The 24,734-nt window shown below is 29.9% G+C and overlaps 3 protein-coding genes across 16 annotated transcripts in view; 1 reads left to right on the forward strand and 2 right to left on the reverse strand.

The window, feature by feature from the left end:
* The window catches only part of LOC109606516 (calcium/calmodulin-dependent protein kinase kinase 2), a 49,579-nt gene extending 39,813 nt beyond the window's left edge, over positions 1-9,766 (reverse strand). For 3 of the 5 annotated variants that reach the window (XM_049968430.1, XM_049968431.1, XM_049968429.1), the window contains exon 1: positions 9,564-9,764. The gene's annotated coding sequence lies outside the window, so the exon portion shown is untranslated. Of the gene's footprint in view, positions 1-9,563 lie in introns of all 5 variants that reach the window. The other 2 variants (XM_049968434.1, XM_049968433.1) reach the window with 2 other exon arrangements.
* Positions 9,767-15,211: 5,445 nt separating this feature from the next.
* Positions 15,212-16,213, forward strand: LOC126265993 (uncharacterized). Its single transcript, XM_049969110.1, has 3 exons — positions 15,212-15,416; positions 15,465-15,741; positions 15,795-16,213. The coding sequence occupies exons 1-3, from the start codon at positions 15,240-15,242 to the stop codon at positions 16,211-16,213; spliced, it is 873 nt and encodes a 290-aa protein (XP_049825067.1). The 5' UTR covers positions 15,212-15,239.
* A 1,028-nt stretch (positions 16,214-17,241) lies between these two features.
* LOC109606262 (uncharacterized) lies at positions 17,242-23,190 on the reverse strand. 10 transcript variants are annotated; one of them, XM_049968583.1, is made up of 4 exons: positions 23,034-23,190; positions 22,726-22,976; positions 18,370-18,649; positions 17,242-17,435 (listed from the first exon to the last, which is right to left on the reverse strand). In XM_049968583.1, exons 1-4 carry the CDS (start codon positions 23,073-23,075, stop codon positions 17,301-17,303), a joined length of 708 nt encoding a protein of 235 aa, XP_049824540.1. In that variant the 5' UTR covers positions 23,076-23,190; the 3' UTR covers positions 17,242-17,300. The 10 variants fall into 10 exon arrangements, with proteins under 10 accessions (XP_049824540.1, XP_049824537.1, XP_049824538.1 ...); XM_049968580.1 differs by having other exon boundaries at positions 18,370-18,566; positions 22,643-22,976; XM_049968586.1 differs by lacking the exons at positions 17,242-17,435; positions 18,370-18,649 and adding exons at positions 18,109-18,255; positions 21,353-21,402 and having other exon boundaries at positions 22,446-22,976.
* Positions 23,191-24,734: the final 1,544 nt, after the last annotated feature.

The following is a 24,734-nucleotide window of genomic DNA, read 5'->3' on the forward strand; positions in this document are numbered from 1 at the left end:
AATCCTGTTATTAAAATTTTTCATTCAATTAAAATAAATTATGATGTGATTAAAGGATTATTTTATTAATTAATGTAGTGAATATAATAGGCATATTTTAGTTTTATAGACATTTATTTGGAAGAAAAACATAAACGTGTACGTTATCTTTGACATCTTCTGCCACTAACATTTCTCATTTTTTGAAGATGAATTATATATTCATTTAAAGTTTATTTTGTTATGTATCGATTAATGTATAAGAAAATCATCGATATTTTCTGTTTTTTTTTTATATATTTGACTTGAAAAAAGTGTTATTTATAAAGAGGAATAAATAGGAAAGTAGAGATTGTTCCATTCCTGCTGTTATAGTTTCCATTTTCTTATGTTAAATTATATGTTTACTAAAAATTTGCGTTATAATCTATAAATTAATCTAATAAACAATAGATGTCACCATCTAATTTCCCAGATATTTATAGACATATTTTAGTTTTATAGACATTTATTTGGAAGAGAAAAATAAACGTGTATGTTATCTTTGACATCTCCTGCCACTAACATTTCTCATTGTTTGAAGATGAATTATATATTGATTTAAAGTCTATTTTATTGTGTATCGATTAATGTATAAGAAAATCATCGATATTTTCTGTTTCTCTCTATATTTGATTTGGAAAATGTGTTACTTATAAGACGAATAAATAGGAAAGTAGAGGTTTATCTATTCCTGCTGTTATAGTTTTCATTTTCTTATGTTAAATTATGCATTTAGTTAAAATTTGTGTTATTATCTATCGATTAATCTAATAAACAATTGGTGTAACTATCTACTTCCCCAGATATTTGTTTTAGAAAAAGTATCCTGTTGAAGAAATTAAAAATGGAGTACATTACCTGGACTATTCCTGCTATTAAAATTTTTCATTCAATTAAAATAAATTATAATGTGATTAAAGAATTATTTTATTAACTAATGTAGTAAATATAATAGGTATATTTTAGTTTTATAGCCATTTATTTGGAAGAGAAACATAAACGTGTATGTTATCTTTGGCATCTCCTGCCACTAACATTTCTCATTTTTTGAAGATGAATTATATATTGATTTAAAGTCTATTTTATTATGTATCGATTAATGTATAAGAAAATCATCGATATTTTCTGTTTCTCCATATATTTGACTTGGAAAATGTGTTACTTATAAGACGAATAAATAGGAAAGTAGTGGTTTATCTATTCCTGCTGTTATACTTTTCATTTTCTTATGTTAAATTATGTATTTACTTAAAATTTGTGTTATTATCTATCGATTAATCTAATAAACAATTGGTGTAACCATCTACTTCCCCAGATATTTGTTTTAGAAAAAGTATTTCTGTTGAAGAAAATAAAAATGAAGTACATTACTTTGACTATTCCTGCTATTAAATTTTTTCACTCAATTAAAACAAAATATAATGTGATCAAAGGTTACTTTTATTAATTATTTTAGTGAATATAATAGGCATATTTTAGTCTTATAGACATTTATTTGGAAGAGAAAAATAAACGTGTATTTTATCTTTGACATCTCCTGCCACTAACATTTCTCATTTTTTGAAGATGAATTATATATTGATTTAAAGTCTATTTTATTATGTATCGATTAATGTATAAGAAAATCATCGATATTTTCTGTTTCTCCATATATTTGACTTGGAAAATGTGTTACTTATAAGACGAATAAATAGGAAAGTAGTGGTTTATCTATTCCTGCTGTTATACTTTTCATTTTCTTATGTTAAATAATGTATTTACTTAAAATTTGTGTTATTATCTATCGATTAATCTAATAAACAATTGGTGTAACCATCTACTTCCCCAGATATTTGTTTTAGAAAAAGTATCCTGTTGAAGAAAATAAAAATGGAGTACATTACCTGGACTAATCCTGTTATTAAAATTTTTCATTCAATTAAAATAAATTATGATGTGATTAAAGGATTATTTTATTAACTAATGTAGTAAATATAATAGGCATATTTTAGTTTTATAGACATTTATTTGGAAGAAAAACATAAACGTGTACGTTATCTTTGACATCTTCTGCCACTAACATTTCTCATTTTTTGAAGATGAATTATATATTCATTTAAAGTTTATTTTGTTATGTATCGATTAATGTATAAGAAAATCATCGATATTTTCTGTTTTTTTTATATATTTGACTTGAAAAAAGTGTTATTTATAAAGAGGAATAAATAGGAAAGTAGAGATTGTTCCATTCCTGCTGTTATAGTTTCCATTTTCTTATGTTAAATTATATGTTTACTAAAAATTTGCGTTATAATCTATAAATTAATCTAATAAACAATAGATGTCACCATCTACTTTCCCAGATATTTATAGGCATATTTTAGTTTTATAGACATTTATTTGGAAGAGAAAAATAAACGTGTATGTTATCTTTGACATCTCCTGCCACTAACATTTCTCATTTTTTGAAGATGAATTATATATTGATTTAAAGTTTATTTTATTATGTATCGATTAATGTATAAGAAAATCATCGATATTTTCTGTTTTTCTATATATTTGAATTGGAAAAATTGTTACTTATAAAGACGAATAAAAAGGAAAGTAGAGGAAAGCCTTATTCCTGCTGTTACAGTTTTCATTTTCCTAAGTTAAATTATATATTTACATAAAAATTTATATCATCATCTATCGATTAATCTAATAAACAATAGGTGTAACCATCTACTTCCCAGAAAATGTATTCCAGTTGAAGGAAATAAAAATGTATACTACCTTGACTATTCTTGTTATTAAAATTTCACACTCAATTAAAATAAATTATAGTGTGATTAAAATATTCTTTTGTTAACTATTGTGAAAAATATAATGGTCATTGTTTTATATACATTTATTTGAAAGAGAAGGTGAATTTTTAATTTTACCTTTAACAATTTATACTACTAAAAATCTTCATTCACTCAATCAATCATCTTGTTGTAAACTTTGTTTTATTATCTATCGATTAATGCATAAAAATATGACGCTTACATTGCACGTTTTTACTCATGACTTTCAAACATGTATCAATTTTGTTGAGAAACACTTATAGTTATTTAAATGGAAAGAAGTGTGTGTCATCTAATGGTAAATAATGTTGCATATCATGTAATGACTAAAACTCAACGTTAATTTAACTTGTCCCACTAATTAGTGGCAACGTAAAAACCCAAAATATTTGTTCCACAACATCACCACAATCAACCTGAACATCGGAATCCCCAGAATTCACCTTAGAACGTGCGCCTTTTCAACATAAAAACCCGTACACCTTTATCGGCGCCATTAACCGGTTAATTATCGGTGGCGCGTGTCAAATGCCAAGAAAATTGACACGAACACTCGACGTATATCTTCACGTTCCCGTCTATCGATTAGATTAACTGCCGGGAAAAATTTAATATTCCTCTCCGCCTCCACGCCGTTCCTGCTGCGTCGGACCGAAGAGGAAATGGAAATGCAAATGGACCCGTCGAATTCCCGTGCACCGTACGTGTGCATTTTCAAAAAGCATCCGGCTGGAGGCGGGGGAGGAAAAGACACGCACACACGCGGCACAAAAGGCCTTTTTAGCCGTGCTAGACCACGGTTTGATTAGGGGATAAGTGATTGTGTGTGTTGGCGTGAAGATTGGTTCGTTTTGTGCGGTCAGGGACGTAATTTATAAAACAATATGTAAATTTTTCGACGTTTTACTTGATTTAATTAATAGGTTTGAATGTGATGTCGGTCGGTGGTTGTTAATGTTGTTAATTTATTGTCTTAGGGACGTCCTGTAAACTATGATATATTGTTCAATTATTTTGAAAAGTCTAATTTATTTAATTTAACCGTTATACGTTATGTAAAGTATGATTATCTCTTTACGAACGACATTTGTTCCAATTCAAATATCCGGAAAATCCGGAAAATGACTATTATTGTTTCCTACATTAAACGACACACAACGAGCTTTAAAACAATACAACATTTATTGAATTTTAATGAGGGACGAATCAAAATTAACGTATACAAATATGTTTTTCTTTTTTTTACATTAGTCATAATAAAATAAACTTTAAAACAATACATAATTTAATATATTTGAATGAAGGATTTAAGCAGCAGGACGAATTATAATTAAAGTATAAGTAATATTTCTCTACATATTTCAATTCAAATATGTGAAAAAATATGAAATAACTTCTACATTAATTGATAGAAAATAAAATTAGCTTTGTAATAATATAAGCAGGAATAGTCAAGGTTAAAGTATATAGTAATGGTTTAATTTAAAAATGATATTTGTTTGAATTTAGATATCTAGAAAATTATAAACTAACTCTTATAGTTTGTTACATTAGTCAATAATAAAATGAGCTTTAAAACAGTACATACATTATTATATTTGAATGAAAGATTTAAGCAGCAGGACCCATCAAAGTTAAAGTACGTAGTACTGTTTGTCTTCACAAAAGACATTGTTCCAATTCAAATATGTGCAAAATTATAAAGTTACTACTTTAATTTTCTACATTGGTCGATAGACAATAAAATAAGCTTTAAAACAATATATAATTTATTATACATGAATAAAAGATTTGGGCAGCAGGACCCATCGAAATTAAAACATACGACAATGTTTCTCTTCCTAAATTACATTTATTCCAATTCAAATATCTAGAAAATTATACACTGGGTACCATAATTTTTTATATTAATTAATAGACAACAAAGTGAGATTTAAAATAATATAAAATTCATTGTATTTTAATGGAAGATTTAAAGAGCAGGAACAACCAAAGTTAAAGTACACAATAATAGTTTTATATAAAGATGAAATTTGTTCCAATTCAAATATTGAGAAAATTATAAAATAATTATTATGGTTTTTTATACTAATTAATAGACCATGAAATGAGCTTTAAAACTATACATAAATTATTATATTTAAAGAAAAATTTAAGGAGTAGGACCCATCAAAATTAAAGTACAAAGTAATGTTTCTCTTCACAAAGGACATTTATTCTAATTCAAATATGTTGAAAATTATTAAATCACTGCTTTAATTTTCTACATTGGTCGATAGACAATAAAATAAGCTTTAAAACAATACATAATTTGTTATATTTGAATAAAAAATTTAGGCAGCAGGACCCATCGACGTTAAAACATACGACTATGTTTCTATTCATAAATTACATTTGTTCCAATTAAAATTTCTGGAAAATTATAAATTGGGTACTATAGTTTTTTATATTAATTAATGGGCAACAAAATGAAATTTAAAATAATATAATATTCATTGTATTTGAACGAAAGTTTTAAGGAGCAGGAACTACCAAAGTTAGAGTATACAATAATAGTTTTATTAAAGATGACATTTGTTCCAATTCAAATATTGAGAAAATTATAGAATAACTATTATAGTTTTTTATATTAGTTGATAGACCGTGAAATAGGATTTAAAACGATACATACATTATTATATTTAAATGAAAGATTTAGGAAGTAGGACCCATCAAAAGTAAAGTACACTGTAATGTTTCTTTTCCTAAAGTATATTTGTTTCAATTCCAATATATGAAAAATTATTAAATCACTCCTTTAATTTTCTATATTGGTCGATAGACAATAAAATAAGCTTTAAAATAATACATAATTTATTATATTTGAATAAATGATTTAGGCAGCAGGATCCATCTAAATTAAAAATCATCCGACAATGTTTCTCTTCATAAATTACATTTGTTCCAATTCAAATATCTGGAAAATTATAATTTGGCTCCTATAGTTTTTTATGTTAATTAATGGACAACAAAATGAATAATAAAATAATATAAAATTCGTTGTAATTAAATGGAAGATTTAAAGAGCAGGAACTACCAAAGTTAAAATATACAATAATAGTTTCATATAAAGATGACATTTGTTCCAATTCAAATATTGAGAAAATTATCAAATAATTATTATGACTTTTTATATTAATTGATAAACCGTGAAATGGCCTTTAAAACAATACATAAATTATTATATTTAAATGAAAGATTTAAGGAGTAGGACCCATTAAAATTAAAGTACACAGTAATGTTTTTCTTCACAAAGGACATTTATTCTAATTCAAATATGTCGAAAATTATTAAATCACTGCTTTAATTTTCTACATTGGTCGATGGACAATAAAATAAGCTTTAAAATAGTACATAATTTGTTACATTTGAATAAAAGATTTAGACAGCAGGACCCATGGAAATTAAAAACATCTGACAATGTTTCTTTTCATAAATTACATTTGTTCCAATTCAAAAATGTGGAAAATTATAAACTTACTATTTTAATTTTCTACATTGCTCGATAGACAATAAAATAAGCTTTAAAACAATACATAATTTATTATATTTGAATAAAAGATTTAGGCAGCAGGACCCATCGAAAATAAAACATACGACAATGTTTCTCTTCATAAATTACATTTATTATAATTCAAATATCTGAAAAATTATAAATTAACTACTATAGTTTCTTATGTTAATTAATGTACAACAAAATGATGTTTAAAATAATATAAAATTCATTGTATTTTAGTGAAAGATTTAAGAAACAGGGACTGCCAAAGTTAATTTTTACATTAATGGTTTTATTTAAAGTTGGATGATATTTGTTCCAATTCAAAAATTTGGAAAATAAAATAATTATTATATCTTTTTTAATAAATTCATAGACCATAAAATGAGCTAATTTATTATATTTGAATGAATGATTTAGACAGCAGGACACTTCAAAATTAGAGTTTCTCTCCGTAAATGACATTTGTTCCAATACAAATATCTAGAAAATTATACATATTGAAGGACAATAAAATGAGCTTTAAAGTAATATAAAATTTATTGCACTTTAATGAAAGGAACTGGAATCATCAAAGTTAAAGTATGCAGTAATGGTTTTATTTGAAGATATCATCAAATATTTAGAAAACTATAAAAAAATTATTATAGTTTTTTACATTAATCGTTAAACTATAAAATGAGCTTTAAAATATTATCTAATTAATTATTATACACCAAATAAAAAAATTATAAAAGTGATATTTGTTTCAATTCAAATATCTAAAATATGAAATATGTGAGCAGCAGGAATCGAACACAGCTGTTCCAATTCAAATATGAAATATATTACAAAATTAATATTGGAGACTACTTTAATTCTATATTAGTCGATAGACAATAAAATAAGCTTTAAAACAATATATAATTTATTATATTTGAATAAATTATTTAGGCAGCAGGATCCATCGAAATTAAAACATACAATGTTTCTCTTCATAAATTACATTTGTTACAATTTAAATATCTAGAAAATTATACATTGACCATTCTAGTTTTTTTATATTATTCAATGGACAACAAAATGAGGTTTAAAATAATATAAAATTCATTGTATTTTAATGGAAGGGTTAAGGAGCAGGACCCGCCAAAGTTAATATATTCCGTAATGGTTTTATTTAAAAATGACATTTCTTTCAATTCAAATATTTAGAAAATTATAGAATAATTATTATGTTTTTTTTTTTTTAATTAATTGATAGACCATGAAATGAGATTTAAAGCGAGACATAAATTATTATATTTAAATGAAAGATTTAAGCAGCAGAATTTATCAAAACTAAAGTACACAGTAATGTTTCCTTTTACAAAATACATTTGTTCCAATTCAAATATGTGGAAAATTATAAAATTACTATTTTAATTTTCTACATTTGTCGATAGACAATAAAATAAGCTTCAAAACAATATATAATTTATTATATTTGAATAAAGGATTTAGGCAGCAGGACCCATCGAAAATGAAACATACGACAATGTTTCTCTTCATAAATTACATTTGTTATAATTCAAATATCTGAAAAATTATAAATTAACTACTACAGTTTCTTATGTTAATTAATGTACAACAAAATGATGTTTAAAATAATATAAAATTCATTGTATTTTAGTGAAGGATTTAAGAAGCAGGGACCGCCAAAGTTAATTTTTACATAAATGGTTTTATTTAAAGGTTTGTAAAATTTCGAAAATAAAATAATTATATCTTTTTTAATAAATTCATAGACTATAAAATGAGCTAATTTATTATATTTGAATGAATGATTTAGACAGCAGGACACTTCAAAATTAGAGTTTCTCTCCGTAAATGACATTTGTTCCAATACAAATATCTAGAAAATTATACACTAACCACTATTGTTTTTTATATCAGCTTTATATAAGCTTTATATGAGCTTTAAAGTAGTATAAAATTTATTGCACTTTAATGGAAGGAACTGGAGTCGTCAAAGTTAAAGTATGCAGTAATGGTTTTATTTGAAGATAACATCAAATATTCAAAAAACTATAAAATAATTATTATAGTTTATTACATTAATCGTTAAACTATAAAATGAGCTTTAAAATAATATCTAATTAATTATTATTCACCAAATAAAAAAATTATAAAAGTGACATTTGTTTCGATTCAAATATCTAAAATATGAAACATATGAGCAGCAGGAATCGAACACAGCTGTTCCAATTCAAATATGAAATATATTACAAAATTAATATTGTAGTTTTGACATTAGTAGATAAGTAATAAACAAATTTTGAAACAATCTATAATTATATTCAGATAATAATAAAATCTAAACAGCAGGAATCATCAAAGTTAAATTATACAAGATTGATTATCAAAGCAATACATGTTTTAAGTCAAATATTTATAAAACGATAAAATAAACAGTTTCTTTTTAAACATCAGAAGAAAGATAACATAACCAGCCTCATAAATTCGTATAATATTCCACAAAAAAAAAAAAAACTAAAAACCCTCATTGTTCCACCGTCAACAACCTCAGTCAAAAAATCAAAACAGAAAAGTTCAAGGAAACCTGCGACGCCACAAAATGGATAACAACTCGAAAGCGAAATTACCATTTCTCAATCCGAAGATAAAAGAAATTAAAACACGTAAACAGCCACATTTTAATATTTGAAATTGCGCAAAACTGAGGTCCATAATTATGTTTGTTTATCGATCCGCGGACAACATGCAAATTTTATTATCAGCCCGACCCAAATAACAACAACCTCCATTAATAACTTATTAATATTACGTGGGTAAATTCAACGAAAAAAAAAAAAAAAATAAAACGCCAGTTTGTCTCGGCGTCCGACCGCAACCTCGCCAACGGGGAATTGCTTAGCCCGGACCTTGTCGACCGTCCAAGGCGACAAAATAAAAATCGAACCTTTTGCACGTCGGTACGACCTTTCCCGAATTGTTTTTGCCCATTTAGAGACCGCACTGGCTTCCGCACGTCGGAACAAAGGACGCCGCCGACGTCGCGATGCACTTCCTCCCCCGGGCCGGACGTCTCCAATTAGCGCAACCCCCCGATCGATCCACCCCCAAACCACCCCCCCCCCCTTGAGCGGGGCACCAACGACCATAACCTCAATCAACACAAACATCCGGAACAGCTCCTGCGGCCCGCAGGGTCGCATACTCACCGGCGTCCCAGGCTCCGGGTACCACTTCCCAGCACGGTACTCCCACGCTCCGCTGTCGGCGCTGTCCCGCGTCGCCGAAACAATCGCACTCCGCAGGCGGGACGTCCGGATCCGGTGTGTGGACACAATAATAAAGGGGTTCCCGTGGTTTTTTCGTGGCCGACTGCGTGTCGCGCCTCGGCCGAACAGCAACTGGAGTTCGGTGCTGTTTGGCGTGCCGGAGTCGGGCTCAGCGTTCGCGGCCGTGACCTACGCGGTTGCCGCGAATGGTGGGATTGTTCCTGCTGCGCACACACGCGCGGCGGGCTTCCTGCAACGTCGCCGCCCGCCTTACGGGGCTCTCGCGTCGTGATTTATTGTTGTGTCGTCGGGATGGTGGAGCGGACCTCCTGTTGTTTCGGCGGGTTGTCTTGTTGCGTTGCTAAGTAGTACGGGGGGAGTGCGTCTTAGGTCTTTGCACTAATCGATGGATGATGGAACAAACTTTAACTATGCATAACTTGTTGCTGTTGACGGAGCAGCAGGAGTAGTCACGTACATGTTAATATACACAATTATGTATCTCACTCATATAAAATAGCAAAAAACTGGAATATGACCTTTGTATAATTCACATTAATTAATAAAACAAGCTTTAAAATGAGTTGTACTTTATTTTAATTTAATGAGAAATTTTAATGGCAGGAATCGTTAGGTTAATGTACTCAGGTACATTTAATTTTTTTTCAAAAGGAATCCAGGTTTGGTGTAAATGCATAGAAAGTAATTATTTAACTCATCTATCCAATTCAAAATGATTTATTAAATACTGATCATGACTTCATATTTTGATAAAACTGAAATATGTTGTTTCCTGACCAAATTTATTAGACTTTCTTATCAATTTTTTTGTTTTGATTTATCTAGAATTTCATAAATATGAAACTAAGTCAACCAATACCATTAAATTTTTATTTATCTCAATAAGTACCCAAATTTTGACTTAATTTATCTAGAATTTCATAAATATAAGACTAAGTTAAATAAGTTAAATAATTTAACCTTTTCTTCGTTTTTACAAATGCTTAAGTTTTTGACTTGATGCATCCAGAACTTTCTAGATATAAAACTAAGTCAAATAATTTTAAATCTAATATTATTAACTTTTTCTTCATCACATTGAATGCTCAATATTTTGACTTAATTCATCTAGAAATTCATAAATATGAGACTAAGTTAAATAAGTCTAAACCTATTTATAATTGAACATTTTCTTCGTTTTATTAGATGCTCAAGTCAAAGACTTGATATATCCAGAACTTCTTAAATATAAAATTAAGTTATATAATTTTAAACCTAATATAATTAACATTTTCTTCATTACATTAAATACTCAATAATTTGTCTTAATTCATCTAGAAATTCATAAATATGAGACTAAGTTAAATAAGTCTAAGCCTATTTATAATTGAACATTTTCTTCGTTTTATTAAACGATCAATTTTTTGACTTGTTGTATCCAAAACTTCCGAAAGATATAAGACTATGTTAAATAAGTCTAAACCTAATATAATTTAACCTTTTTCTTCGTTTCATCAAATATACAATTTTTTGACTTGATTTATCCAGAATTTTTAAATATTTTTAAACCTAATATTATTAACTTTTTCTTCATCATATTAAGTGCTCAATGTTTTGACTTAATTCATTTAGAATTTCATTAACATAAGACTAAGTTAAATAAATCTAAACTTATTTACAATTGAACATTTTCTTCGTTTTATCAAATGCTCAATATATTGACTTGAAGTATCCAGAACTTCCTAAAAATAAAACTAAGTTAAATAATTTTAAATCTAATATTTTTAACTTTTTATTCATCACATTGAATGCTCAATATTTTGACTTAATTCATCTAGAAATTCATAAATATGAGACTAAGTTAAATAAGTCTAAGCCTATTTATAATTGAACATTTTCTTCGTTTTATTAGATGCTCAATTTTTTGACTTGATATATCCAGAACTTCCTAAATATAAAACTAAGTTATATAATTTTAAACATGATATCATTAACCTTTTCTTCATCACATTAAATGCTCAATAATTTGACTTAATTCATCTAGAAATTCATAAATATAAGACTAAGTTAAATAACTCTAAGCCTATTTATAATTGAACATTTTCTTCGTTTTATTAAATGCTCAATTTTTTGACTTGTTGTATCCAAAACTTCCGAAAGATATAAAACTATGTTAAATAAATCTAAACCTAATATAATTTAAACTTTTTCTTCGTTTCATAAAATATACAATTTTTTGACTTGATTTATCCAAAACTTCTTAAATATTTTTAAACCTAATATTATTAACATTTTCTTAATCATATTAAGTGCTCAATATTTTGACTTAATTCATTTAGAATTTCATAAACATAAGACTAAGTTAAATAAATCTAAACTTATTTACAATTGAAGTTAAATAATTTTAAATCTAATATTTTTAACTTTTTATTCGTCATATTAAATGCTCAATATTTTGACTTAATTCATTTAGAATTTCATAAACATAAGACTAAGTTAAATAAATCTAAACTTATTTACAATTGAAGTTAAATAATTTTAAATCTAATATTTTTAACTTTTTATTCATCATATTAAATGCTCAACAATTTGACTTAATTCATTTAGAATTTCATAAATTTAAACCTATTTATAATTGAACATTTTCATCGATTTTTCAAATTCTCAATTTTTTGACTTGATGTATGTAATGTAATGCTGAATATTTGGACTTAATTTATCTAGAATTTCATAAATATGGACTAAGTTGACTGTCCTCATTATTGGTGTTTACTTAAGTGGATGGACAATAATACAAATTTTAAAAACTTCAGCAGCAGGAATCATCTATTTGAATTTTAATTACAGGAATGGTCAAGTTAATGCTGTCCATTTTGTTTCTTTTCAAAAGAGAATTCATTTCCAAGTCAAATATATTAAAAGTAGCAACATTGATCAATAAATAATAGTACAAACTCCAAATGAATCTGTTATTCAGTATAAAGAAATGAAAAGATTTTGCAACAGGAATACACTAGACTGTATGTATAATTATTATCGCTTTCTACAATAGTCAATTCAAAACAAAACAAGCTTTCAATCTATATATAATTTATCTTAAATAAATGAGAAAGTTTAGCAGCAGGAGTTGTCAAAGATAATCTACACAATTATTTTGTTCCTCCAACTGAAATGCTAATAGCTAACGAAACAAATCTTAAAATAAATTAAAATTTATTTTAATTGAATAAGGAATTTTAATTGAAAGAATTGTCAAGTTAATGTACTTCATTTTATTTCTCCTCAAAAGAAAATCTTTTCCCATGTTAAATATATAGATAGTAGATAATCACTATTTTTTTTTTAAATATTAGTCAATAGACAATAGCACAAACAAATTAAAATTTAATTTAATTAAACGATCAATTTTAATTGCAGGAATTGTCAAGATAACATAATTCATTTTGTTTTTCTTTAGAAAGAAATCATTTCCCAAGACAAATATATAGAAAATGATAAATGATCACTATTTTTTTTAACATTGGTCGATCGACTATAATATAAACTTTGAGTGAGTATGGTTTAGTATAAAAAAATGTAAAACTTGTGTAGCATGATCGACTAGTCTGTATACTTCATTTTATTTCTCTTTAAAAGTCACACTTATTTCAAATCAAATATTTTAAAAATTGTAAAACAAACCTTCAATCAGTATATATTTTATTTTAAATAAATGAGAAACTTTACGAGCAGGAATCGACAAAGATAATCTGCACAATTATTTTTCTCCTCTAACTAAAATGTATAAAAATCTAAATTTTGACTATTGTATGTTTTATAATAGTTAACAAAATAAATCTTAAAACAAATTAAATTTTTTTTAAATAAATGAGGAATTTTCATTGCAGGAATTGTCAAGTTAATATCCTCCATTTTATTTATCTTCATAAAGAAATCCTTTACCAAGTCAAATATAGAGAAAATAGTAAATGATCACTGTTGTTTTTAACATCGATCGATAGATAATAGTACAAACTTAAAGTTGATGTGTGGTCTAGCATAAAAAGAAAGAAAATTTTTATTACAGGAATCGATTAGTCTGTATACTCAATTTTAATTCTCTTTAAAAGTGACACTTTTTCTAAATCAAATTTCTAAAAAACTAGAATATAACTATTATTGCTTTTTACATTGATCGATACATAATAAGATAAGCTTTCAATCAATATATAATTTGACTTCAAAGAATGAGAAAGTTTAGCAGCAGGACTTGACAAAGATAAGGTATACCATTATTATTTTCTTTCAAATAAAATGTTTAAAATATTAAAATTCGACCATTGTATTTCTTATAATAATTAACAAATTAGTTTTTAAAACAAATTATAATTTAGTTTAACTGAATGAGAAATTTTAATAACAGAAATTGTCAAATTAATGTACTCCCTTTTATTTTTCTTCATTGAAAATCATTTCAAATATAGAGAAAAGTATCAGATACTCAGTATTGTTTTTAACATGAGCCGATGGATAATAATACAAACTTTAAATGAAAATAAATATATGAAAATATATCAATATACATCAATATATAATTTGTCTTAATGAAATGAGAAAGTTTAACAGCAGGAGTCGTCGAAAACAAAAATTATTATTCTCTTCCAATTAAATATCTAGAAAACTAATATTACCAATGTATTTTTCCTGAAACTATCATAAAAACATGTTATAATTTATTTTAATTGAATTAATTAATTTAATCGCTCTATAATAAAACAAATTAATTCACATACATGAATAATTTTAACAGCAGGAGTTGCTCAACATATTAAACTTAGTTATGTTAATATTCCAAATGAAAAAACAAATTATAGTTTAGTTTAATTGAGTAAAAAACGCTTTAGCCATAAAAGTCGTTAAGTTGATGTATTACACTTATTTCTCTTCAAAAGTAAAACACATTTTCCAAGTTAAATATCTAGAAAATTGTGTCCAATAATTTTTTCATTAATCGGTTGTTAATGAACATTCTTTAAAACAATATATAATTTATTCTAAAGATAAAAAAATTATTGTTTTTTCAACAAAGGTCGAGAGTTCGAACTTTCAAGGTAATTGTCACCAATTAAATTACCACAATCTTTACCAGAGTGTAAATTTACAGTAAAAATTTTAAATTACTAATTTATTAACTTATTGCTTTCTAATTAAAGTTATTTGGTTCAAAAATACATAGTAATAGTATCTAATTGGTCAATTTTATCAAATAGTTTGAAATTGACCTTTGTTTTAACGCATATTAACTTACAACAATCAGTCTGGACTATTTGAGACTCCCTCCAATATATTGCAATCAATTGTAATTACTTTTATTTGTTCAATATGTTTTGAATTAATGCAAACATAATCACATATTATGAGTCCATTTCCATTTGGACATTATCAAACTTTTGACACCAAAAGTGTCGAAGACGCGGGTCATTACAGTAAAATTATTAAAATTGCAAGTTTCTCAATCAGTTACATGTAAAAATTACGTCCAAAACAAATGTGGGCTGATTAAAATTCCATAGTTTCACTCCAATTTCAGTCATATAAATAACCACGGGGCATCTCCATCGTCACAAATAAAACAAAATGTGTTCACAAACCACCATCGTTTTAACCGTGCTGTTTTTGTGCAGCATTAACAGTGAACCAATAACAACAACCGAAAGCTTAGCAGGTACAATCATTCCTGAAACAACGACAGTACCAGACATCGAAGCTCAAGAGCTTGGACTTGACCAACAACAGGAACAGGATCAACAAGAAGTGAGTTTCCAACCACCAAAGGGTTAACAATAATTAAAGAATTTGCAGCAGTTACAGCCCGAAATCGTGCTGAACAGTTTGACGGGACACAACGTACCGTTGGGGGCACCACCAACGGCCCAACTGGGAAACAAATACGTCCCAAACATTTTTCAAAAGTTCACCAACAACAAACTGCTGAAACCTTTAACGGATCAATTCGGCTCCAAGTTCAATGAGTTCAACAACTACTGGAACCACCCCAACGGACCCGGCTTTCAGCTGCAAAATTTTGGCCCGCAGAAAATATGGGAGAAGATCAATAAGAAAGGTGGAATCTTATCCGGTGAGTTTCCACTAAGTCTGCGACTTTGGGATTAACTTTGTTGTGTTTTTAAGGCTCCGGAGCTTCCATTTTTGGCGTAGCTCACAATGGAAATCCGGATTATCCCTTCGCGTTTAGGTCTGCTGGTGCTCAGGCCCAACAGGAAGGCAGAATTTCCAGGGAGGACTTGAATAAATACAAAGAAGTGGGTCCCAAACCCTTCCATTATTTCGACTACTCCAAAATAGTGGAGATCAAAAACAACACGTATAAGTTTCCAAATCTTTTGTCAACGTCCACATTGACAGGTCCAGAAATAATTTACCAAGACAAAGTTACTAGTACTGAAAAGGCTACCACTGAAGGAATCACGGGTAGTTTAAATCAAACTGGGGAAAATGGAACTTTTTTTAATGGTACTGAAGCACTTACATCTAACAATGAAAATGATGAGATATTTGCTGATACCGTCGTAATAGAAAGTATTAATTAAATACTATTACTTCATATTTAGATAGATTTAAATGTATATTTCATTATTTAATATGTTAAAAACTTAAGAGATTTGTTTGTTTGTGATTAAAAGTTTATTAATGGAGTAAAGGTTATTTTTATTTCTCAAACCCTTGGAAAATTTCTGGTGAATTTATTTTATGTGTTATCAATAATTGTAAAGTAAAAATCCATAATAAATGTCACTTGTTGGAACAAAAAATAAATATAATTTGAGCTTTTATTATATTTATAGCTTTAAGTTCTTCGTCGTGACATCTATTATGATACAATGGAATCTATCATTAATGATAAAAAGAATTCTGCTAATGGCTCCTTTTTAATGTTAATAATTAGCAGTTTGTCAGCTAGATGTCGGAAGTTTCGTTACATTTAATAAATAATTTTAGCAACAATTGCTTAAAATTTATTATTGTTTAGCCTGCATGTACAATTATATTAACATAATATAATCTTTAAGAGTTGCAGATGCATTATTTTATCCGGCTTGAGCATCAGCTCCATAAGAAAGTAGTAAAATACTTACTAATACATATAATAAAACAACAATTGATTAAAATTATTTATTTTATACCCTGTATGTACAATTATTTTAATATAATATAAACTTAAAGTGTTGTTGGTGCATTATTTTGTCCAGCTTGAGCAAAAGCCCATAAGCAAGTCCTAAAATACTAAGAAGGAAATGAACTGGAGTTGTAGAGGAACGAAGTTGAGACACGTTTTTGATTCGAGCACTATTTATATTAAAAATTAAATAGTTTAAATGTTTATGAAAATGTGAAAATTTAATGTTAAGTTGAAGGGTGTGATAAAAACTTCTGTCTAAAATAGAAACTTAAATGGTTGAAGGTGCATTGGTTTGTCCAGTTTTCATGGTAATATTTATGTGATTTGTTGGTTTAATTGATAACTTACCTTCTAGACTTTGGTGAAAACTAAGAACAAAAGTATTAGTAGTAAATTTTGTTAATCTCTCTCCTCGTTTTTAAATTAATAAAGGAACAATTGTTTAAAATTATTTATTTTATACCCTGTATGTACAATTATATTAATATATTACAAACTTAAAGTGTTGCTGGTGCATTATTTTGTCCGGCTTGAGCAACAGCTCCATAAGCAAGTCCTAAAATACTTCCCAGCACTTCCATGAAAAATACTCCAATATCTGATGGTTTAATTGATAAGTTTCCCTTAGGACTCTAGTTAAAAATAACAGTAAAACTATTAGTAACAAATACAAGTATGATTAGATGGATTGATTTACCTCTCGTTTAATTTTATCCGTTTGTATGTTGATTGTGATCCTGTCGGACTTATCTTGCTTGGTCGGCGTCTCCAGCTCTTCAAGACTCTCCACGCTGGCGGTCAGCTTAATTTCGTCCGCCGCTTGTGTCAACTTGGCAGTTTCGTTAGCTTCTTTGGCGGTTTGGGACTTCCTCTTCGACTGGTCCTTCTTTTTCCTCTTGCAGGCGTTTCAGCTTCTTCATCCTCAGGTCTACTATGTTGTTGTTAACAGGGTTGGAAGCTGAGGCTGATGGTATTAAGAAGGAAACGAACTGGAGTTGTAGAGGAACGAAGTTGAGACACGTTTTTGACTCAAGCATTATTTATAATAAAAATTAAATAGTTTAAATGTTTATGAAAATATGAAAATTTAATGTTAAGTTGAAGGGTATGATAAAAACTTGTGTCTAAAATAGAAACTTAAATGGTCAAAGGTGCATTGGTTTGTCCAACTTTCATGGTAATATTTATGTGATTTGATTGTTTAATTGATAACTCACCTTCTAGACTTTTGTGAAAACTACAAACAAAAGTATTTGTAGTAAATTTTGTTAGTCTCTCTCCTTGTTTTTAAATTAATAAAGCAACAATTGTTTAAAATTATTTATTATATACCCTGTATGTACAATTATATTAATATAATACAAACTTAAAGTGTTGCTGGTGCATTATTTTGTCCGGCTTGAGCAACAGCTCCATAAGCAAGTCCTAAAATACTTCCCAACACTTCCATGAAAAATACTCCAATATCTGATGGTTTAATTGATAAGTTTCCTTTAGGACTCTAGTTAAAAACAACAGTAAAACTATTAGCAACAAATACAACTATGATTAGATGGATTGATTTACCTCTCGTTTGATTTTATCCGTTTGTATGTTGATTGTGATCCTGTCGGGCTTATCTTGCTTGGTCGGCGTCTCCAGTTCTTCAAGGCTCTCCACGCTGGCGGTCGGCTCAACTTCGTCCGCCGTTTGTGTCAACTTGGCCGTTTCGTTGGCTTCGTTGGCGGTTTGGGTGAAGATTATCGTCCTGTTCTTGGACGTACCTTCGTCGTTGAACTCTTTGTCGACGTCATCCTCTTGCTGACTCGGTTCGTTGTTACCGAAACGAGAGAACTGAGCGATGAACCTTAACTTAGCCAAAATCTTGCCGATCTTCTTCTGCGACAACGTGGGGGCGGCTTCGTTGTCTTCGATGGTTTTCACGTCTTCCTCTTCGACTGGTCCTTCTTTCTCCTCTTGCAGGCGTTTCAGCTTCTTCATCCTCAGGTCTACTATGTTGTTGTTAACAGGGTTGGAAGCTGAGGCTGATGGTATTAAGAAGGAAACGAACTGAAGTTGTAGAGGAACGAAGTTGAGACACGTTTTTGACTCAAGCATTATTTATAATAAAAATTAAATAGTTTAAATGTTTATGAAAACATGAAAATTTAATGTTAAGTTGAAGGGTGTGATAAAAACGTTTGTCTAAAATAGAAACTTAAATGGTCAAAGGTGCATTGGTTTGTCCAACTTTCATGGTAATATTTATGTGATTTGATTGTTTAATTGATAACTCACCTTCTAGACTTTTGTGAAAACTACAATCAAAAGTATTTGTAGTAAATTTTGTTAGTCTCTCTCCTTGTTTTTAAATTAATAAAGCAACAATTGTTTAAAATTATTTATTTTTTACCCTGTATGTACAATTATATTAATATAATATAAACTTAAAGTGTTGCTGGTGCATTATTTTGTCCGGCTTGAGCAACAGCTCCATAAGCAAGTCCTAAAATACTTCCCAGCACTTCCATGAAAAATACTCCAATATCTGATGGTTTAATTGATAAGTTTCCCTTAGGACTCTAGTTAAAAACAACAGTAAAACTATTAGTAACAAATACAACCATGATTAGATGGATTGATTTACCTCTCGTTTGATTTTATCCGTTTGTATGTTGATTGTGATCCTGTCGGGCTTATCTTGCTTGGTCGGCGTCTCCAGCTCTTCAAGACTCTCCACGCTGGCGGTCGGCTCAATTTCGTCCGCCGTTTGTGTCAACTTGGCAGTTTCGTTAGCTTCGTTGGCGGTTTGGGTGAAGATGATCGTCCTGTTCTTGGACGTACCTTCGTCGTTGAACTCTTTGTCGAAGTCATCCTCTTCCTGACTCGGTTCGTTGTTACCGAAGCGAGAAAACTGAGCGATGAACCTTAACTTCGACTGGTCCTTCTTTCTCCTCTTGCAGGCGTTCCAGCTTCTTCATCCTCAGGTCTACTATGTTGTTGTTAACATAGTTGGGAGCTGAAGCTGATGATATTAAGAAGGCAACGAACTGGGGTTGTACAGGAACGAAGTTGAGACATGTTTTGACTCGACCATTATTTATATAAAAAATTAAATAGTTTATATGTTTATGAAAATGTGAAAATGTATTGTCCAGTTGAAGGGTGAGATAAAAACTTGTGTCTAAATAGAATCTTAAATGGTTGAAGATGCATTGGTTTGTCCAGCTTTCATGGTAATATTTATGTGATTTGTTGTTTTAATTGATAACTTACCTTCTGGACTTTGGTGAAAACTAAGAACAAAAGTATTAGTAGTAAATTTTGTTAATCTCTCTCCTCGTTTTTAAATTAATAAAGGAACAATTGTTTAAAATTATTTATTTTATACCCTGTATGTACAATTATATTAATATAATACAAACTTAAAGTGTTGCTGGTGCATTATTTTGTCCGGCTTGAGCAACAGCTCCATAAGCAAGTCCTAAAATACTTCCCAGCACTTCCATGAAAAATACTCCAATATCTGATGGTTTAATTGATAAGTTTCCCTTAGGACTCTAGTTAAAAACAACAGTAAAACTATTAGCAACAAATTCAACTATGATTAGATGGATTGATTTACCTCTCGTTTTATTTTATCCGTTTGTATGTTGATTGTGATCCTGTCGGGCTTATCTTGCTTGGTCGGCGTCTCCAGCTCTTCAAGACTCTCCACGCTGGCGGTCGGCTCAATTTCGTCCGCCGTTTGTGTCAACTTGGCAGTTTCGTTAGCTTCGTTGGCGGTTTGGGTGAAGATGATCGTCCTGTTCTTGGACGTGCCTTCGTCGTTGAACTCTTTGTCGAAGTCATCCTCTTTCTGACTCGGTTCGTTGTTACCGAAGCGAGAGAACTGAGCGATGAACCTTAACTTGGCCAAAATCTTGCCGATCTTCTTCTGCAGCAACGTGGGGGCGTCTTCATTGTCTTCGATGGTTTTCACGTCTTCCTCTTCGACTGGCCCTTCTTTCTCCTCTTGCAGGCGTTTCAGCTTCTTCATCCTCAGGTCTACTATGTTGTTGTTAACAGGGTTGGAAGCTGAGGCTGATGATATTAAGAAGAAAACGAACTGGAGTTGTAGAGGAACGAAGTTGAGACACGTTTTTGACTCAAGCATTATTTATAATAAAAATTAAATAGTTTAAATGTTTATGAAAACATGAAAATTTAATGTTAAGTTGAAGGGTGTGATAAAAACTTTTGTCTAAAATAGAAACTTAAATGGTTAAAGGTGCATTGGTTTGTCCAACTTTCATGGTAATATTTATGTGATTTGTTTGTTTAATTGATAACTTACCTTCTGGACTTTTGTGAAAACTACAAACAAAAGTATTTGTAGTAAATTTTGTTAGTCTCTCTCCTTGTTTTTAAATTAATAAAGCAACAATTGTTTAAAATTATTTATTATATACCCTGTATGTACAATTATATTAATATAATATAAACTTAAAGTGTTGCTGGTGCATTATTTTGTCCGGCTTGAGCAACAGCTCCATAAGCAAGTCCTAAAATACTTCCCAACACTTCTATGAAAAATACTCCAATATCTGATGGTTTAATTGATAAGTTTCCCTTAGGACTCTAGTTAAAAACAACAGTAAAACTATTAGCGACAAATTCAACTATGATTAGATGGATTGATTTACCTCTCGTTTTATTTTATCCGTTTGTATGTTGATTGTGATTCTGTCGGGCTTATCTTGTTTGGTCGGCGTCTCCAGCTCTTCAAGACTCTCCACGCTGGCGGTCGGCTCAATTTCGTCCGCCGTTTGTGTCAACTTGGCAGTTTCGTTAGCTTCGTTGGCGATTTGGGTGAAGATGATCGTCCTGTTCTTGGACGTACCTTCGTCGTTGAACTCTTTGTCGAAGTCATCCTCTTCCTGACTCGGTTCGTTGTTACCGAAGCGAGAAAACTGAGCGATGAACCTTAACTTCGACTGGTCCTTCTTTCTCCTCTTGCAGGCGTTCCAGCTTCTTCATCCTCAGGTCTACTATGTTGTTGTTAACATAGTTGGGAGCTGAAGCTGATGATATTAAGAAGGCAACGAACTGGGGTTGTACAGGAACGAAGTTGAGACATGTTTTGACTCGATCATTATTTATATAAAAAATTAAATAGTTTATATGTTTATGAAAATGTGAAAATGTATTGTCCAGTTGAAGGGTGAGATAAAAACTTGTGTCTAAATAGAATCTTAAATGGTTGAAGATGCATTGGTTTGTCCAGCTTTCATGGTAATATTTATGTGATTTGTTGTTTTAATTGATAACTTACCTTCTGGACTTTGGTGAAAACTAAGAACAAAAGTATTAGTAGTAAATATTGTTAATCTCTCTCCTTGTTTTTAAATTAATAAAGCAACACTTGTTTAAAATTATTTATTTTATGCCCTGTATGTACAATTATATTAATATAATATAAACTTAAAGTGTTGCTGGTGCATTATTTTGTCCGGCTTGAGCAACAGCTCCATAAGCAAGTCCTAAAATACTTCCCAGCACTTCCATGAAAAATACTCCAATATCTGAAGGTTTAATTGATAAGTTTCCCTTAGGACTCTAGTTAAAAACAACAGTAAAACTATTAGTAACAAATACAACCATGATTAGATGGATTGATTTACCTCTCGTTTGATTTTATCCGTTTGTATGTTGATTGTGATCCTGTCGGGCTTATCTTGCTTGGTCGGCGTCTCCAGTTCTTCAAGACTCTCCACGCTGGCGGTCGGCTCAACTTCGTCCGCCGTTTGTGTCAACTTGGCAGTTTCGTTAGCTTCGTTGGCGGTTTGGGTGAAGATGATCGTCCTGTTCTTGGACGTACCTTCGTCGTTGAACTCTTTGTCGAAGTCATCCTCTTCCTGACTCGGTTCGTTGTTACCGAAGCGAGAAAACTGAGCGATGAACCTTAACTTAGCCAAAATCTTGCCTATCTTCTTCTGCAACAACGTGGGGGCGGCTTCGTTGTCTTCGACGACTTTCACGTCTTCCTCTTCGACCGGTCCTTCTTTCTCCTCTTGCAGGCGTTCCAGCTTCTTCATCCTCAGGTCTGCTATGTTGCTGTTTACTGAGGGGTTGGGAGCTGAGGCTGATGATATTAAGGCGGGCAACGAACTGGGGTTGTACAGGAACGGCGTTGAGGCGCATCTTTGACTGAACTACAATTAACACAATTAAAAAATAGTCCAATTCTGCACGAAAAAACAAAAACTTACGGTTAGGATGAAGAGCGTGGTAAAAACGTGTGTGCAATACATTGTTGTTGTTTGTTGATTACATAAAACAGCACCGGGGCACACAATTAAGTAAGTAAAGGAACGACGAAAACGCCAGCTGAATTAATAATAACAATCCCTTCTTCCAAATTATTGCAAAATTTCAATCAACCAACGGCACGGACTTTGAAGCTACACAATTCCGTAATTTGGCACACAATTATGAACAATTTAACGACATTTTTACTCGAACATGTGCGTAACCATCGAACAATCAAATAATTAATCAAAACGTAAAAGTGAAATATCAAATTGGACACGAAACAATCAACTTAAATCGTCGTTGTTAATTGTTCGCGTACAAATCCGAACTGTTTGATTAAGGATTCACGTGGAGTAGCAAGATAGATGATTCGGCCTTAAGTTTAATGTTAACAGAAGGTTTTTATTGTATTGTCCCATATTCGTACCAGCATTAATATTGTTAACGGATTATCGTTTTTGGGGGACGATTCGCGAAAACTGGAACTGTGGGTCAAAGGGTGATTAATCGCCTTTGTTTTATTTGTTTTGTATTAAGGATTATTAGAAATGTGTTGACAAATATTAAATATTATTTTGTAATAAGTCAATAATGTTGTATTCCAATATAATTTATAAAATATATATAGTTTATTTGATAAAATTTAATTGAAATACATTATTGTAAATAAATAATATAAATTTGACATAAAATTTTAAACGACCAGTGTAAATTATTAGCTTTGACACTTTCGCCATATCATATTCCAAAATTTTTGAATGAAAGAAGACCTAGACTGAGGCATAGACAAAGGTTACAGCAGCAACAGTTTTCATTGAGTTATAAATTAAGAATAAGCCATGACACCATAAAGAGAAGACTAAAAGAAGACAATATAACCCCGTATCATGCTGTAACATATGCCTTATTGACTGCAACACATCGTAATGTTCAACTGAATTGGGCTCAAGAGTACCTTAGTTGGTGAGAAGCTTAATGGAGTCATGTATTTTTTAGTGATGAGTCTAGGTTTTCTTTAAATAGGTATAATCATCGAAGAAGAGTATATAGACAACCAGGAGAACGTTATGCTCAATATAATATAGCTGAAACTCTTACTTTTCATGTAGGATTGGTAATGGTTTGGGAAGACATTAGTTTGCAGGCACATACTGAACTGGTTATTGTTGCTGGAGGAAATTTAACTGCTGATAAGTATATAAGAGAAATCCTAGAACCTCATATTGTACCCTTTGCTACATTTATTGGCGAAGGGTTTATTTTTATGCAAGACACTCGACCTCACACTCCAGGAATTGTCAAGACTACTTTGAGAAGGTAAATATTCTGTTAATGAACTGGCTAGCCAGAAATCCTGACCTAAACCCATCTATGGGACCATATGGGAAGATAAATAAGAGAACATCCAACTACCACCAAATACTTTAAACCAACTTAATTTAATTAATTTTAAATATGTGTAAATAACATAACTTGGAAAATGTTAAAATGTTGTTATATTTAATTATATCCTTAGCGATATATTGTATTTTTTAGTTTTTCAATAAGTAGTCATAGATTTCCCTTAAAACAGTATCCTATAAGAAGAGTAACATACTTAGTAACATCATTTTTGTTAATTTTTAAAGGTATTCCATAATTTTGAGGAGCATTAACAT

This window comes from Aethina tumida, chromosome 6 (assembly GCF_024364675.1).
Source record: "Aethina tumida isolate Nest 87 chromosome 6, icAetTumi1.1, whole genome shotgun sequence".
Lineage (NCBI taxonomy): Eukaryota > Metazoa > Arthropoda > Insecta > Coleoptera > Nitidulidae > Aethina > Aethina tumida.

Excerpts from the sequence above, each read along its gene's own strand:
- LOC109606262 (XM_049968583.1), bottom strand. The coding sequence starts at position 23,075 with ATGTATTGCACACACGTTTTTACCACGCTCTTCATCCTAACC. Across the intron at positions 18,650-22,725 it reads AAGATTTTGGCTAAGTTAAG|GTTCATCGCTCAGTTCTCTC; the intron begins GTTCATCGCTCA and ends GGCTAAGTTAAG. Across the intron at positions 17,436-18,369 it reads CGGATAAAATCAAACGAGAG|AGTCCTAAGGGAAACTTATC; the intron begins GTAAATCAATCC and ends ATTTTTAACTAG.
- LOC126265993 (XM_049969110.1), top strand. The coding sequence starts at position 15,240 with ATGTGTTCACAAACCACCATCGTTTTAACCGTGCTGTTTTTGTGCAGC. Across the intron at positions 15,417-15,464 it reads AGGAACAGGATCAACAAGAA|CAGTTACAGCCCGAAATCGT; the intron begins GTGAGTTTCCAA and ends AAGAATTTGCAG. Across the intron at positions 15,742-15,794 it reads GAAAGGTGGAATCTTATCCG|GCTCCGGAGCTTCCATTTTT; the intron begins GTGAGTTTCCAC and ends TGTGTTTTTAAG.